Consider the following 16,578-nt stretch of genomic DNA (forward strand, 5'->3'; position numbering starts at 1 on the left):
CTTCACAGGCAGCCCCAGTGGCTGCCCTGACCACAGCACCAGTTGCTTTGCCTTCCTGGTCCTGCAGTTACACTGTGAGCAGCACAGCCAGGGCACACAGGTAGCATGCCAAAACCTGAGACTGAGGCATACTGAGAGGCATCAGTCAGTGTGTGAGAAGCCCAGGACCTCCTTAGCCTCCCAAAGCACCAAGTGTGGGACAAAGAGAGATGTTATTTTCCCTCCTCTCTCAGTGGCCCCAGGGAGATGGAAATGAGTTTTTACTCAAGGGATGCTGATCTCCTTCCCCTTCAGCAGCAGCACTTCAGGTTTCAGTAACAACTTATCAGACTAAGGCTGAGCCTCTCCAAACACCCTGAAGGCAAATGACTACCTCCAAATCATGCAGAGTATCAGAGTCAGAAATAACTCTTCTGTCATACTCCCTGTGCTTGCATTGTAATTTCTCTTCTTCAGTTTCTCCTGCAAAAGTCTTCTTGCATGAAGGAAGGAATTGATCATAGCACAGTTCATTCTCCTTCACATTTTGGGTTCATCCCTATTCAGTTCCTATAAAGACAAGCTGAGAGGGCTGGACTGGTTCAGCCTGGAGGAAGCTCCAGGGAGACCTTAGAGCAGCTCCAGTGCCTAAAGGGGCTCCAGGAAACCTGGAGAGGGGCTTTGGACAAGGGATGGAGGGACAGGACAAGGGGAATGGCTTGAACCTGCCAGAGGGGAGATTGAGATGAGCTCTGGGGCAGAAGCTCTTCCCTGGGAGGGTGCTGAGGCGCTGGCACAGGGTGCCCAGAGAAGCTGTGGCTGCCCCATCCCTGGCAGTGTTCAAGGCCAGGTTGGACACAGGGGCTTGGAGCAACCTGCTCTAGTGGAAGGTGTCCCTGCCCGGGGCAGGGGTTGGAGCTGGAGGAGCTTTAAGGTCCCTTCCAACACAAACTAGGCTGGGATTCTATAGATATGGTGAGGCTCTAGAGAAAACTGGAGGCCAGAAAAAGACCCAAACAAAACCCAGAAAAGGGCCAGACACACCGTGACAGTACCTCATCTGACTGCATCTTTTTAATTTCCTCCTCATCCAGGTTTCCGAGATGTTCATCCTCTTCCTCTGGCTCCTCTTCAGCCACATCACCTGCCCAGACTAAGCACACACAGCCCACATCAGTAGCACCCATGGGTAGCACACTGAGACAAGACACTGCAGATTGCTGGGCTGCAAACCCTCACAGTCAAGTCACCAGGAGCAGTAAGTGGAAGAATCATGGACTTCATGTGCTCCTACCATGACAGGGACTGAAAATTCAGTTCTACCACAAGTACCCTGAGCCCAAGAGGTGACAGGCTTGAGGACGGGAGGAGAGTGGGGCTGAAGGCTCTATAAACCTTCAAGAACCTCATGGTGAAGAACTAGGCCCTGGTGAATTTGTGGTTATCAGAAAGCTACAAGCAGTAAAAGCTGCTTCCCTTCCATCAAACCAGTGTCTATCAATGAATTACTCATGGAGCCATATGGCTCAGAGTAGGCAGAAGAGCTGACTGATGAGCAGGGCACAAGTGGGTTGTCTATTTTGGTTGGAATGAAGTGTTTGAAAATATTCTGAGGATTTAATTTCTCTTCCAAGCTTATGCTGCTTCTTGAGATAACTGAATTAATGACTAGCACTGGCTTGCCTCAAGCTAGTGTTGGTGATTTGGAAGGTCTCCAGTGGGCCAGACTTGCTCATCTAGCTGTACTAGTCCCCTTCAGACATACCAGTATCTTCAGCATCCACAGGGGTTGGCAGCTCAATGATTTCTGGTTCCACATTCCTCCCTTTCTTCAAAGAGTTCTGCCTCTTCCCAGATATAGATTGGTTCTTTTTGTTCTTAATCAAGATTTTCCCTAAGAGATCCTTAGGACTTGGCAGAGGAACTCCTGGCTTCAGCTGCAACACATCAACTTTCATCACAAAGAGTTCAAACACTCATCTCTCCTATCCCAGTACCATTCCTATGGCCATTTACTGGTGCATGGACACATCTCTCACCCACTGTATACTTTAATTTCTCCATCCATTCCACTATATGCAGATTTGGTTTAAGACTTCACCTTTTATTTCAGAGCAGCATTTTGTACCTCTCACATTTGCTGCCTGTACATCCCAGCCTGTTCCCAGCCACCTATCCTGCATCACAGCTAAAAAAACCCATCTACATGGCCTGAAGCATCCACACACCTTTGGCTTTCACACGCCACCTACTTCTCTCATTATCCCAGAGCCTCAGCCCTGGATCAGCACTCAGGCCATATTTAAACCCTCTGCCTGCAGCAGGTCTGAAAATGATCCCAGAGGAGGTGGCTCAAGACAAGGACGTGTGACTCAGGCTGTGCTTCCAGACACACACTCCCTCTACAGACAGCAGCAGGCCTAGTACCAGGTCAGCCAATACCCTGAACTGCTTCTCTCCCATTTCTCCCTATTGCCTGGATGAGGACATGGGTCTGGGCAGTAACTGCTGCTTTGCTCGCTGCTTCTTTTCAGTAACTCTTTTGAGCTCAGTGCTTTAAAACACAGGCACTGACTGTTATTTGTAAATCCGTGAGCATTCATGAGGCAGCTGGAGCAGCAACGGGCATGGGGACCACCAGAGATGTCACCATGTCCACAAAAATAGATGTAGTACAAGTAAGCTGACCACCAGGGTCAAGCAGGTGAGGACATTTACTCAGCTATTCTGAGCACAAAGCTGTGTGTGTCTCTGCCCTGCCTGTCTGTGCCTGGAACAGAATATTTCCAGGGTGGAAGTAGGAAGTGAGAAGCATTGGTAGGAAGAGCCTGAAATGCTGCTAAGCCTTTGTTCCTGTCTATTTCCAAAGCAAGTGCTGGCAGAGCTGAAACAGTACCATGTATTGAAACACACGTGGTACAACTTGGCTACCTAGAGCCCAGTTTCCTAAGCCCTGAAGACACAAGAGAGTTAAATAAGCGCAGAGCCAGCAAGTGCTTAGGAAAACCTCTGTGACTGAGAGGTCTTCCACCCATTTGCTGTGTTGCTCATCCCTATGAACCAGGTTTATTTGTCCATGGCATCATCTCTTTCACTGTCATTGTCCACTCTCTCAGCACCAGGGGTGACTGACTCTTTCAGAAAGACCTCTCCACTAAAGCTCCTTCCCCAGCTTCACTTACTGGGAATTTTTCCAGTGGCTCTGTCAGCAGCATATCTCCAAATATAGTTCTGCAGTACTCAGCCATCTTCGCCTGCTGCTTGGGCCTAGTGAACAAAGAGACCAAGCCGGAGTGACCAGGAAAACCGATGCCCAAATCCAGAGCTTAACATGAACAACCATCCCGAGATCCATGTACTCTACCCAGAAAACCATCTCTTGCCCTCACTCAGACAGCTATGCAGACCTTGAAGTCCCTACCCAGGCTGACTCCCATTTGTCCATACTCTGCCATCCCAAGCTAAAAGGCTGCACAAGTGTGGTCACTCTGGCTCTACAGCTTCTGGCTCATCTTTCAGCTCTGACCCACCTCCAGTTGCTTCAGATCTCAGGCACTCACAAACCCAGCAGCTCTTGCCTGCACACCTTCTGCTCTGGACAACAAGAACACAATTCTCCCAGTCACTAGATACTCACGAGTCCACGTGGTTCTCAAAGGACAGGATGACAGGATAGAGAGACGTTTTAAAAGCACTTTCTGCAATGGCCTCGATGGCATCCTAAATGAGAGGCAATGGGCAGAGAAAAGATGAGCACTGGTTAGTAACAGAGACATGCAGCTGAGCTCCCACTGAACAGACTCCAAACTGATCACTGTCAGGAGCTTCTCTTTAAGGTAACTAAACTCCTGGTAAGAAGGTGAGAAGTGTCTGTTTCATACCCGCCTGGATTCCAGTTCCAGAGGACACAACATGAGCTGAACTCAACAGTTTGCATAGAAAATGAAGGTGAAGAGGTAGGAATATGAGTTTATAGTTCAATGTACACATAAACAAATGTGAAAGCATCTTGCTAGAGTGACAAGCCACTGCTACATGCACTTTGAATTGATAGAGAAAGGTGCATGCAGCCCCAGACCAAAATGCTTCAAACCCTGTTTAAACTTACCTCTGAACCTGCCCCGTTTTCTATCATATCACCCACTTATAAAATCCTTCTGTCTAGCAGAGAGAAAACCGGGATGTTCATAACCAGCAGTGCCGACGTTCCAAACGCAAACACCATGGAAACCTTCCCAGCATTAATGGTGTAAGAAAAAATAACCATATTTTCCCTGTTAAACTGCCACAAACTTTCCACTATTTTCTTTCCTGCTGCTGCCTAATTGACATGGTGAAAAGTCCCATTTGCTCCTCTGCAATTATGGTCCCTTGCTCCTCCCCAAATCCTGGCTGATCTTAGCAGTGAGGGAGTCTTAGCACTGCCACAGCTGCTCCATGGACCACTTGGACTCTGTCACAGAACCCTGCAAGGTTCAGAGGAGGAGAAGCTACAGAAAAAGCTACTAAAAGGCCAGAGGCAACATTAGAAAAGAGGAGGTGGGGGAAGGATCCCCATGTTATGTAAAACTAATCCCTGGGCACATGCTGTGTTAACAGGTTCTCATTTCCTGGAGGTACAATCACACACTGCAGCAGAACTCTGCAATTACAGCACCTCCAGCTGTCATTATGTCTCCTACCTGCAGTGAGCTGCTGTGCAAAGAGCAGCAGTGCTGCTGCAGGATGTGGGGGATTGCTGACAGGGAGTGTGACAATAGCTCACATCTTAAAGCTGGGTTTGGGTTTTTTCCCCCACAAATATTTTAGTAATTGGAAAGTGGGGGAAGAAATGGAACAAGAATAAATAGCTTTATAAAGAATGTGAATTGCCTCTGCCTGTTGGCAGCTGCTGAGGAAAGGAGTGCAGGGAAAATCAGTGTGATGCATTGCTTTATAACCCACAAGCTGTTTGTAACTTCTGCGTTAAATGCTCTGTGTTCCCAAGGGAGAAGCAGGCTTTGCACTGTGCTACTGAAGCCTGGGAGCTGGATCCTGAGGGAAGCCACCTGTCCAGCTGCTCCACTGAGCACATTCCACACACACCTGTAATGAGGAGGTACCTGAAAGGTGCTCCTGCAACGCACCACCACGAGGGGCTCTAAGCCACAGAAACTGCTGCTCACCAGGTAGAAATAAACTCATTTTAACCATTTGTTTTCTAAAACACCACTTGTTTCTCTGATGTGCATCTATCCATAACGCACCTTCCTGTCCATACATCACCTCACTGCATAGTCCTGTGCACGCAGGCACATCTACTCGACCACCTCTCCATCACTACTACCTGTCTGCCTGCCTTTCTCTCATTCATTCATCTTCATCCCGCAACCTCTCTTCTAGTCCTCCTACACCAAAAACTTACACACACTCCAACCTATTGCATGTTTGTTCATCTTTCATTCGCTTGTCAGCTTGCCATCAGTCTTTTCCTCCCAAGCATCTTTGCCCCCAGCCAACCCATTTGACAGCTCCCTCAGCAGCCTCCTCAAGCAGAGATCAGTCTAAACTCGAGCAGGGGAAGCATCGATGGAGCAAACTCTTTCGGTACCTTGAAGAGGATCTCGGTTGTCATGGTGAAGCCGTGGGTGATGATGGGCTCCTCCTCCGGGGGGCGGCCCTTCCAGCAGTCCAGCTCCACGCAGCGGCAGCCGCTCAGCAGCGTCTGCCGGTACATCTCAGGAGAGGAGATGCCAGAGAACTGACCAGCTGGAGGAGGGAGGCTCAGCATCAGGTACTCACCTGCGACACCTGCTGCATCAACAGGAGCAACAGAAACCTCTGCTGCCCTTCAGCACGTGGATGGGGCAGACTGACAAGGTGTTCTCACAGGGTGACATTTCTTCTTACACAGCATTTAAGTGCCAAGCCCCTCAGTGCATTGCAGCCCTCAAGCCCTCCAAACTACCAGACACACATCTGCCCAACTGACTGTCAGTACCATCCCTCCATCCCAGCGGTGGTCCACACATGTGGGAGCCGAGGCAGCCTCTGGAACTGCCCATACCTGTTAAATATGTGTTGTGGGATGAGTTGATGAAGTAGTGTGAGAGCGGCTGGGTCATGTCCTGGTACAGCAATAATTTGTCTAGTGCTATCACGTTGTTCTCAGGGCCACAGAGGAACCAGACCATCCCCTCTGGAGACAGCTGCCCTACATGGGAGACAGTTAAAAGTACTGAAACAAAGTGCTGCTGGCAGCTCCTCACCAGTGCATTGCAACACTGGGACTCGTGAGAACCAGGCCGCTTGCTCCCATGGAAAGTCAGGGTAGCAGAAGGTGTAAGACCCTCTGCTCTTTTCCTACTTCCTCTAGAGCCAGGCTCGGGGGCTAAATAAGACTCACCTCTCTGAATGTTAATCCCACTGGGCTCATACTTCTCTATGAGGCTCTGCACCTGCTCGGGTTTGGCTGGTGGGAAAAGGATGTCATTGAGGCGAGAGTCTCGCTGCTTCTTGTTGATGAACTTCGCCAAGTGCTCTTTGGTCATGTAGGGCTTTGCTTTTAAATGGCTGCAGTGAGAGAATGACAGAGGAGCAGAGGTAAGGCCTGTGTATTACCCAGGAAACCCATTCACAGAGGGGAGACTGGTCCTCCCCCAGGCCAGCAATGGGTGTCCTCATCACTAGGCTCACAGGTTTCTCTTCTGTCTACATTTCTTCCTGTAAGTGATGCTTCCCACTGCTGTGGCCTTTCCTCTTCCTCACCAATTCAGTGCTGTGAAGAGCTTGTACTGAGGGGTGCACAAAGCTTATTTTGAGCCACTGACTCAAACTCAAAAGGGATTTGAACTTCAGTTTTGTGACCTGGTTTCGTGTCCTTTTAAGGCCTGAGACCAGACAAACCACAGAGCATTAAACCTCCTCATCCCTCCTTTTCCCAATCTTTTGCCACAAGAGATGAGGTTCTCTGCTATGGCTTGAGGGAAACTTACTGTGAGGTAAATATCTCATCAATCTCAGGCCGTGGACACAGATTCATGAGGAATGTTTTATACACGGTCTCAGGGAAGTCCTCTGGGTTGATGGCATCATTCTGAGAATGCAACGAAGACAAGTCAGTACCACAAACCATCATCTCACCTCTCCGTTTACACCCACAGCCCAGAACTTGTTTGTGATGATGCAAGTAAGTGAGTGGAATGTCTGGCAAGGTGTTCAGGGAAGAACAGATGGAGTGGAGAAGCACCACGATGCCCTAGTTCCAAACAGTTACTTAGAATCGTAGAATCAACTAGGTTGGAAAAGACCTTTAAGATCATAAAGTCCAACCACTTAAACTGTCCCTCGGTGCCTCTTGTGTGAGGGTATAAAGCTAAAGCTTGATGCAATGGCAGGAGCTGTCAGAGGCCTGTGGACTGTACTCTGTGGTTGGTAGAAATACCAAGATTAACCATCAGATTTGTTGTTCAAAGAGCAGACAGTGCAACAGGCTGAAGGGAATGTGCTGCTGCTTGTGCCCTACAGGGCAAGGGATGGAGTCCCAAGTGTTACTGCAACACAAGCAGCAAGAATTGATTCTAGCAGGCCTGAAGCTAAGGCATGGCAGCTAGGGGGAAGGAAAAGGTTTCACAGCAACTAAGAGCACCTGGGCTGTTAGGTGAGCAAGAGCACCACAGTCAGGGCAGCCAAAAAGATTACTGTCAAACTAGTGAGGCCTGTGGCTACTGAGCAAAACCCTTACCTTGCCCTTTGGAAGATGACAGGCACTTAATGCTGCTTCCACCCTCTTCCTGTCTGCAGGAAACATCTGAAAAATACTGAGCACACAGGGGAAAAGAAATCACCAGAGTGCAGCAGGAGTCAGAAGAGTCTGGGTGTGGGTGCTGGGGGCTGCAGCCAGAGCACAAGACCCGCTGGCACAGTGAAGGAGACTGACAGAAGGCTGTAAACATGACTCCAAGGGGTAACTGAGATACCAAGACTTAGAAACCTAGAGGGGATTTTCTGATTGCTGCCTTAACACAGAAGTCTCACATTTCTGCTATGGACTCTGTGAGGGCCCTGTCAATAACCTGCATCAGCTTACTCCTGTCATTGTCCTTCCCCTGACCCTCTTGGAGGTGTCTCTGTGGCAGCAAAGCCTTGTGTCACAAATTCCATAGGACAATTCCCCCCACAAGACACTATCCCATGTGGTAGCTGGCGTTAGCAGGGAATAACTCTGTAGTCAAGACAACATTCAAAACAAGCAAATGTGGTGTGTGTTTGCTGCTTTGAAAGAAGGCAACATTTTCTGGAACCAAAGGATTTCCATGAATTCAAGGAACAAAGCCATTACACAGGCAAAGAAGCTGGTGTGCTGCACGATGGAAGCACTGAAGTCTGCTGTGCGAAACCAAAGCTCACCTCCAAGTTAGGAAGCTGGATCCCGCAGGGCAGAAAGCACTTGGTCAAGGCTGCAGCTTAAAGCACTCTGCTGCACTCTGGAACTAACAACTGCACTCACCCTGCTTTCAGAATACCCCAGTCAGCAGCTCTGAGCCTCCTCAGGGATAAACGTGGATGGCAGCTCCATCAGCTCCTGGCACCACAGGTGCTCCCAGGCAGAAAGGGGAACAAAAAGTGCCCAGTGTGCCAGGTGGGGAAGTGTTCTGGTGCAGCAGGCTTATGCAAACTCAGGGCACATCAGTTCCCTTTGCAAGGCAAAACTGCAGCACCCTTGTTATGATTCAAAAGGGATTTAAATGTCTAAAGGCAGATGCTCAGTGGAATTTTCAGAGGGATTCAGACATGGAGCTTTGAAAGCCTCACATACACCTGCACCTGGAGAAAGGGAATGGGTTTATACATCTGGCTCTTAACGTGCACTATTTAATGGTATTATGCTTTACACAGTGGAGCATTTTACCACTCTGCAGGACAGACAGAGCAGGGCATTGCAGAGAGGTACAGCCTGTTCCAGATATTTTTCTCTAGCCTGTTTCAGAAGAATAAGCTGTTTTGTCTCTGCAGTAATGCCACCTTGCTTGCATTTAGAGCAATTCAAAGCACTCTTCCCTAGTGTGAGTTATTAAAACCCTATCCATTTTTAAAAGCCCTTTGATGAATACTCTGGTTTCTGCTGGTTGGTAGTTTCCAAAGCAAACAACAAAAAAAGTGTGTTGTTGAGTAAGGCTCAACGAGCCAGGAGCCCATTGAGCCACCACAGGCTTCGTCTAGAACCATTATGCAGTGTAACACACAGCAGGGAGTGTATCTATTACAGGTGATTAGTGCTTGCCTCTTGTGACACAGCAGAAACTAGAAGCAGTGGTTCAAAGCTTCCCAGTGAATACCCACTATCTGCAGGTCCTTCTTCTTACAACAAGAGATAATGTATGTGCCCAAAGGGAATTCAAGGTGGCACTGCAGCCTTGGGTCACCCTCTGAGCTGAATCAATGTGGGGGAGCCACAGCATCAGCCATGGCACAAAACCAGTTATAGATTCATGCCATGCAGTGCAGGGGGAAAATAACAGGCTGGTGTCTGCAGCCTTGGCTTACTGGAATGGGAGCCCTACCTTGATGCACAAGGCTAACCCTGGAGATGGGGAAGGGCAAATCCCCACTGTTCCATAGGTGAACCAGCACTAACAGTGGCCCAGAGCTCTGCTCTCAAAGGCTTTACACCCAGAGTAAAGACCGAGGAATTGCACCAGTGGCAAATGGCTGCGGAGATCATACAAGGAGAAAGGAGCCAAGCGAAAGCAAGGGACCCTTATGTCAGGTTAGCTGGGGGTGGGGTCAAGCAAAAAGTTCTCCAAATTTTCCTTATGTGAAAGGTAAAGCGAATCCTACACCTCAGGCACCTTTCAGCTCAGGTTTGCAAATCAAACTGTGTTCAGAAAGTCACCGAAATTGCTTGGGTTTGTTGACTATTTCTTGGCAACAGCCAGGAAATGAAATCCATGGCTGGTTAAGGCCACAAAACGTCTCCTTTCCAGACCCAAATTATGTCCCAGGCTCTCCCCTGGGAGGAACCTTGGTGCAGCAGAGTCCTTTCATGGCCTGAATTCAGAAGGAATGACTGCTACCTCTTAGGTGTAGAAAGAGCAGGCAGGTGAAGCCACTGGGCAACCATCCTCTTAGCAGCTGCTCTGCCTTTAGTCTGACTGGACACACAATGAAACATTATATGTACTTACTTCCTGACAGGAATCTTCCCCTCTGCATTAAGCTGCATCTTCAGCTTCACCAGGCTGTGAAAAAAGAAAGAGAATGCACTTGTATAATCTCAGATCTCCTATTAAGTAAGGAGAAAGAAAAACCATGCAGTTGGGAAAACAAGCTGAACAGTTAACAGAATCAGGGTCCTATCAGCTCAACCTCAGACAGAACCTGTTCCTGTTTCTTGGAAAGGAGAAACAGGCAAATTATAAGAGCTTAGATATCAGAAAGATTCCTCTGAAACATAAGATATAGATACGAGATAACAGTATCTCCTATTATTTAGCATTCCTCAGTGGGCCCAGGCTGCCAAGCAAACAGTATTAGAGAGCAAAGAGAGGCAGCACTCTCTTGGGGTGAGTGCTGTGACTGTGCAGGGAGACACGTTTGAGGCACAGAAGTTCAGTTTCTCCCATCCCACACGTGTTTGGCTCAAGTCCTGTGCCAGCCACATGTCCTGCAGCACATGGCCCAACTACGAGCCCCTGCCTGTGCCCTGGGGCTCCTGAGCTGACACAGAACTTGTTTTGGAGGCTGCCAGAGGAGCTGGGTGCTAAAAGCACCTTATCATTCTAGTACAGACAGGAAGGGCAGTACATGAATGTGTCAGAGACCAGTGTTTGTCAGAAATCACTTACATTTTCTCTAGGAAGGTGTACCGAGAGGCGTTGTACGTCAAGGGGTTCCGAACAATGGCCATAATATCCTCAGCCCAGCTCTGGAACAAACACACACACAGGGCAGAGGCACTTGGACACTATGGAACTGCACCAAGAAGTACACAGCAACAAGCACGGAAAGGGCATAGAATCCCAGACTGGTTTGGGTTGAAGGGACCTTAAAGCTCCTCCAGCTCCAACCCCTGCCCTGGGCAGGGACACCTTCCACTAGAGCAGGTTGCTCCAAGCCCCTGTGTCCAACATGGCCTTGAACACTGCCAGGGATGGGGCAGCCACAGCTTCTCTGGGCACCCTGCGCTCAGCACCCCATAGTAAAAAACTTCTTTGTTTCCCCACTAAATCTACCCTTTTTCAGTTTAAAGCCATTCCCCCTTGGCCTGTCACTATGGATCTTGGTAAAAAGGCCTGTCCTGACACTGCTGGGCTCCAGATCCCAACAACCATGCCCTGGGCTTGGCTCTATCGCCTTTCTACTGCCTATATATACTAGCAGCTAAAACTTCTCCACTGAATCTTCTCTGCTCTATTTAGCCATACAAAGCAAAATGATGTAACAAATGTCTTCTCCTGGTCCTTCCCCATGCAGGACAGAAGTTTCTAGAACTATGGAGGTACATCTTACTGGAACATAAACCTGCTTGTTTAATACCTTGCCAGTTACACTGACAGGGTTCAGGTTCCCCGTTTTCCCCTCTCCTTTCCTGCTCCCCACTTAATGCCCCAATCTTTAGTGTTTCCCAGTGCTTCCTTGCTCCCAGGACCCGTTACCTTTCCAACATTCTCCTTGTAGGACACAAAGTTATGGAACGTGAGGTCAACCATGTCAGGGCCAGATACAATCGTCAGAGTCTTAAGCAGGAAGGTGCTGTGAGGGTAATCCAAGTTAAATACCTCCCGGAGCTTCTGGCACTGCAAAAGAAATGAAACAGATGAAGGGAGAACGAGGCAAAATGTACCTGAATAAAACAGGACCCAGCCCAAACACTGACCCAAACTCCCAGCAAACTTCTGAAAGTTGCTTAATGTAATCCTTCTTTGCTTGGCTTTCCTCATTTTCCATCTTTATTCTGGAACCCGCATCACCTGGATCCTCCAGGGAACAAGATGTTCTCACTAACATCACTGAACAAATGCGCTGTTTGGGTCTGAAATGTACAGGTTAGATACTCCCCTTAAAGAAATTCCTTCTGGAACCTCAGCCTGAACTTACAGTCAAGTCAAGAGGAGTATTTGGCTTGCTCACAGCAGAGGTGCACAACCAGGTTACTGCAAGAGCCATGTGTCAAAACACAGAAAGTCCTTTAGATCAGTGTGACACCTTTTGTTGTAACTCCACCACAGGGAAGATGTTGTTTGGGGCCTGGAAGGTCTGACCTGGTCACTGGAGAGATGGGCCCTCTCCCTCCAAGCCACATTTCTGCTGGTTGTCAGTTACCAGAAGTGGGTTTTTCCATAGCAACTGCAGCATCCTCCAGCAATGGCTCACCAGAGATTTAAGTCTAAGGCTCATCCGATTAGTGGTATTTGGATTTCATCACCATGAAAGTATTTCTAGAATCCCTTTAAATGCTGTAGCATTTTATGTGTTCCTCCACAAGGTATCACCAGGCTGAGCTGTCCTGGAGCTGTACTGATGGTCATTATTTAGCATGAAAAGATAAAATTCCCACATCCTGGAATGAGGCACAGCAATTCATTATCTAAAGCACAGGCTAAATCCACATCAAAGCAAAGAGGGAGGCTGCCAGAGCACCTGCTCCTTCCCAAACTAAGGGCAAAATTCAGGATGTGGGACTGTTGGCAGAGCAGGTCAGGCCCAGAAGCTGAACTGGAGCTGAGCTCTCGCTGTGTGCACAAACCTACTTAGACACACGGCTGAGTTCCTGCTTTGGAACAGCTTAAAACATCAGGAACACCTGAACACATCACACATTGACTTCAGCAAAAGAGGGTTTAGCCAAATGACTTTACCTTTGTGTCTGCTATAGACAGAATTTTCTCTACACTTGGACCGTAACAGCAGAAACTCCAAACCAGCAGCTTCAGGGGTTCTTACATCAACCCCATGTCACACAGAGATGCAGATATATTTTATAAGGAGTTCCACAGACCTTTCCCACTGCATTTTTCCAATGGAGCGTTTGCAATCTTAGGAAGAACAGGATGGGCTGGATTCTCACTCACGATCATCTGATTGCTGCCTCTCACTTCACGGAAGCAACTCTCCTGCGGGGTAACTAAAACCTGTCTAATCCCAGGGCATTTGGATGGAGAGAAGGGGAAAGCAGTCACCTGCCCAAAGGATTTGCCTGTTTTCTAATAGAGAATTTCTAAGATGGTTCATTCTTGCTTTGAGAGTAACTTTCCTTTGCAAGAGAGAGCAGCATCACACCCCTACACCTCCTTTCTGCACTCACAGCAACCTCTTGATGGAGCTTAACTTTTCACTACAAGTGGCAAAGTGTTCGAATTTCAACTTCAAACTTGTCTTGCAAAGCCACTCGTGTTTGTTCAGTTTCCTTACCTCTAGTGTTGTAAATGAGACCAGGCTGAGACAATAGAGAACTTGTGGTTTATGCTGAACTCATTTCCTGTATTTGTTACAGAAGGCTCCTCCCAGCCCTTCCTTCTCTGCATGCTGGTGTCTCTTGGCTCACCATGTCCCAGTGAGATGAAGATCAGAGCCTTTGCCTTTCTCTAGCTGTGCTCCACCAGCCAAACCTGACACCCATTATCTGTTGGTAACGGCTTGACAGCTCATCACCTTCTCAGAAGCTGTTGTTCATCAGCTTTGGCCTGGGCTGCTTTTTACATACCATGCCCTTTATCAGCATTAACTTATGATGCCTCCTGACACTACAGTGAAGCTGTTAGCTCCATGTCAGGAGAAGAAAACTGCAGCAGAGGAGGGATGCTCTTTCAGAGCACAAGTGTGATGGGGAAGGGCTGAGGGACCTGGGGGTTTAGTGTGGAGAAGAGAAGGCTCAGGGGGGACCTGATCGCTCTCTGCAACTACCTGACAGGAGGATGGAGCCAGGAGGGGGCTGGTCTCTGCTCCCAAGGAACAAGGGATGGGACAAGAGGAACCGGCCTCAAGCTGCCCCAGGGCACGTTTAGCTGGAGCTGAGGAACAATTCCTTGCCCAGAGGGTGCTCAGGCATTGGAACAGGCTGCCCAGGGCAGGGCTGGAGTCACCGTCCCTGCAAGTGTTCACAGCCCGTGGAGCCGAGGCCTCAGTGCCAGGGGTTAGTGGTGGCCTTGGCAGGGCTGGGAAGGGTTGGACTGGATGAGCTGAAAGGTCTTTTCCAACCTAAATGATTCTATGATTCTATGATCTTGTCAGCGATCTAAACTGGGTCATATTTTCCCAGTGACTGATTTCCTGCCTGGCATTAAGCGAGTCACTTGCCTACTCCACAGGGGGATCATCTCCCTTGTGGGATAAACACAGTGCTGATGGCATAACGCTGAGTGAAGATGCTGAGAGGTGACCAGGGACTGTGTCCAAGAGCACGGAACCTGCTGCCACATCTTGGCTCTTTCATAACCTGCACTCCTTTAGCACCTCATGCTGCAGCTTCACTAAGTAATTACTCAGTCTCATGTTGCAGGTGGCCACAAAGGAAAATAGGAATTGGTATGTGAAAAGCAGGACAACCATATTAGCCATGCAAATCAGCGGGGAAAACATCCTTAGCAAATCCACTTAAACCCCCCAAACACATAACAACCCACCGGCAGAGCGGCTGACATGCAGCTTGCATTTCACTTCCCACCTTAATCATTTCCCTAAAATCCTCATCTGTCCAAACCAGATTCACAGTCCAGAGAGAAGCAAATTCTCATGCAAATATAAACAGCGAGCCAGGCCTAATGCCTAAAGAGACAGTCCGTCCTTTCTCTGCTTGGAATGGGATACAGCCAAACTAGAGCTTGGATTTGCCAAGCTGCATGTGCTCACTGCACCCTGACAGCTTTGTAGCTTCATGAAACACGGTACATGATGTGCTGCTTGTGGTATTACAAGACAGGATGTGACCACAAATCTTCTCTTTTGGAGAAGAAAAGGCTTGTTTGGTTGCCAGAAGGGAAAGGGAGCACTAAGATTATTCCAATGCCTTTGGCTCCGCAGGTAATGCTTGTGTCCTCATTAGCAGCACTGTTCCATGGTGGGATTCAGCAAGGAGAGGCAGGAAAACCCCAGGCAGCTGAAGCATTCCCAGTTCTCACTGCTGCCTTATCTAAAGGCACCGGAAAACGCAGCAGCACCCAGATTCACAGGCACAGAACAACCCGCGGGCTCTGGAATGGAGCAGGAACTGACTGGGAGAGATGCAGGCTCTGCATCCACAGGTACTTCTGTCCCTCTGGTCTCTCACACTGCTGTGCAAAGATGGAAGAGGCAGAAAGAGGGCCCAGCATGGCAAAACACTGTTAATCGGATGTGACTGTTCCCCTGCTCAGCCCCTGCTCCACTGTTTACAGACCTTTGCAAGCTTTAGGCCTCTACCTGCTTTTCTGCTGCATGCACACGTATCTGTTTGTCTCCATATGGCTTCTTGTGGTCACTCTTTTATTTGGAGGCCTGAACATCACACTTTGTTTAGCTCCATCCTGTGCTCAGGCACCTTGCTGAGTCCATGGCAAAGCACTGAGGAGACGCTGCAGCCCCAGAGCTGCTGCCTTCCCCCTGTGGTACAGCAGAACCACTGACCACCCACACTGTGTTTAGAGTCCATGGCTCAGCCCCAGACTCCGAGTGCTCCCTGCACTATTCTAAACACCACTTGCTTCTGCTTTATCATGTCGCTGTTATCATGACATGTGGAATACTCTGGTGCCATTTCCTCCCTTGTACATGTCCAGAGTCTGCATCTCTGGCTTCAGTAACAACACACCACATGTGAAGGATGAAGCTGGTTCATGATTCTGACAGTCAGAAAATACAGCTTCTGGGTTATGAAAAATTACACTTGTGTCAAAGCCAACGCCTGCTGTGATGTCTAAACATACCCCAAGATGAAGCCAACAGCTCAGCCTGGCCTAAACCATCGTGTATTTTGGGCTCAGTTATTACATTCTGTGTCAGTCGTCTTGGTGCATCAGAAAAACAACAGTGAAAGAGCCATTATTGTTCATAGTTACTGAAAGCAAAACACAGGATTGTGTTGTAAATAACAACTCGATGTGCTCAGGCAGGCTGCTGAGCTACATCCAACAGCTCTTCATCTTGTCTCATTTATGTTCAAAGTCTCTGCTAATTCTTATCTTTATTACTCTTGAACACGTGCCCAAGTTCATTCTGCCCTGTCTCTCAACAACAATTCAAAAACCATGGAGAAGAAACACTGCGGAGCACGGAGCAGCTCTCAGAGAGAGTAAAGCAAAAGGGGTGAGAAGGGGAAACCCAGACAGGCACAGAGGAGGTCACGGGAGGCATTGATGGTTGTGTGCGTGGTAAGTGCTCATATAGCAGGCAGCAAGGGCTTTGGAGGTGGGCAGGAAGAGAGAGGAAAGTCCTCACAGGGAGAGCAGAGCTGTGGCTGACTCCAGGCAGGGTCAGCTCCAGGAATCATTCCCTCCTGGGCAAACAGCATTGGCTTCCTCACCCCGTACTGAGCACCTCGGAGACGGTGCCAGTTCTGGGCCCCTCACTGCAAGAGAGACATTGAGGTGCCGGAGCGGGGCCTGGAGCACAAGTGTGATGGGGAAGGGCTGAGGGACCTGGGGG

At 48.8% G+C, this 16,578-nt stretch overlaps 1 protein-coding gene across 1 annotated transcript in view; it reads right to left on the minus strand.

Moving 5' to 3' along the window:
- The window catches only part of PLCB2 (phospholipase C, beta 2), a 42,378-nt gene that overhangs the window by 14,386 nt on the left and 11,414 nt on the right, over positions 1-16,578 (minus strand). Inside the window, exons 4-15 of the mRNA XM_010016932.1 lie at positions 11,616-11,756; positions 10,806-10,885; positions 10,146-10,199; positions 7,703-7,778; positions 6,954-7,054; positions 6,365-6,531; positions 6,026-6,172; positions 5,570-5,727; positions 3,617-3,699; positions 3,162-3,246; positions 1,745-1,916; positions 1,035-1,132 (exon numbers count right to left, since the gene is read on the minus strand). Of these exons, the coding sequence (XP_010015234.1) occupies positions 1,035-1,132; positions 1,745-1,916; positions 3,162-3,246; positions 3,617-3,699; positions 5,570-5,727; positions 6,026-6,172; positions 6,365-6,531; positions 6,954-7,054; positions 7,703-7,778; positions 10,146-10,199; positions 10,806-10,885; positions 11,616-11,756 (1,362 nt within the window). The remainder of the gene's footprint in view (positions 1-1,034; positions 1,133-1,744; positions 1,917-3,161; positions 3,247-3,616; positions 3,700-5,569; positions 5,728-6,025; positions 6,173-6,364; positions 6,532-6,953; positions 7,055-7,702; positions 7,779-10,145; positions 10,200-10,805; positions 10,886-11,615; positions 11,757-16,578) is intronic.

The sequence above is a fragment of the Nestor notabilis genome, unplaced genomic scaffold (assembly GCF_000696875.1).
Source record: "Nestor notabilis isolate BGI_N333 unplaced genomic scaffold, ASM69687v1 scaffold13166, whole genome shotgun sequence".
Classification (NCBI taxonomy): domain Eukaryota; kingdom Metazoa; phylum Chordata; class Aves; order Psittaciformes; family Psittacidae; genus Nestor; species Nestor notabilis.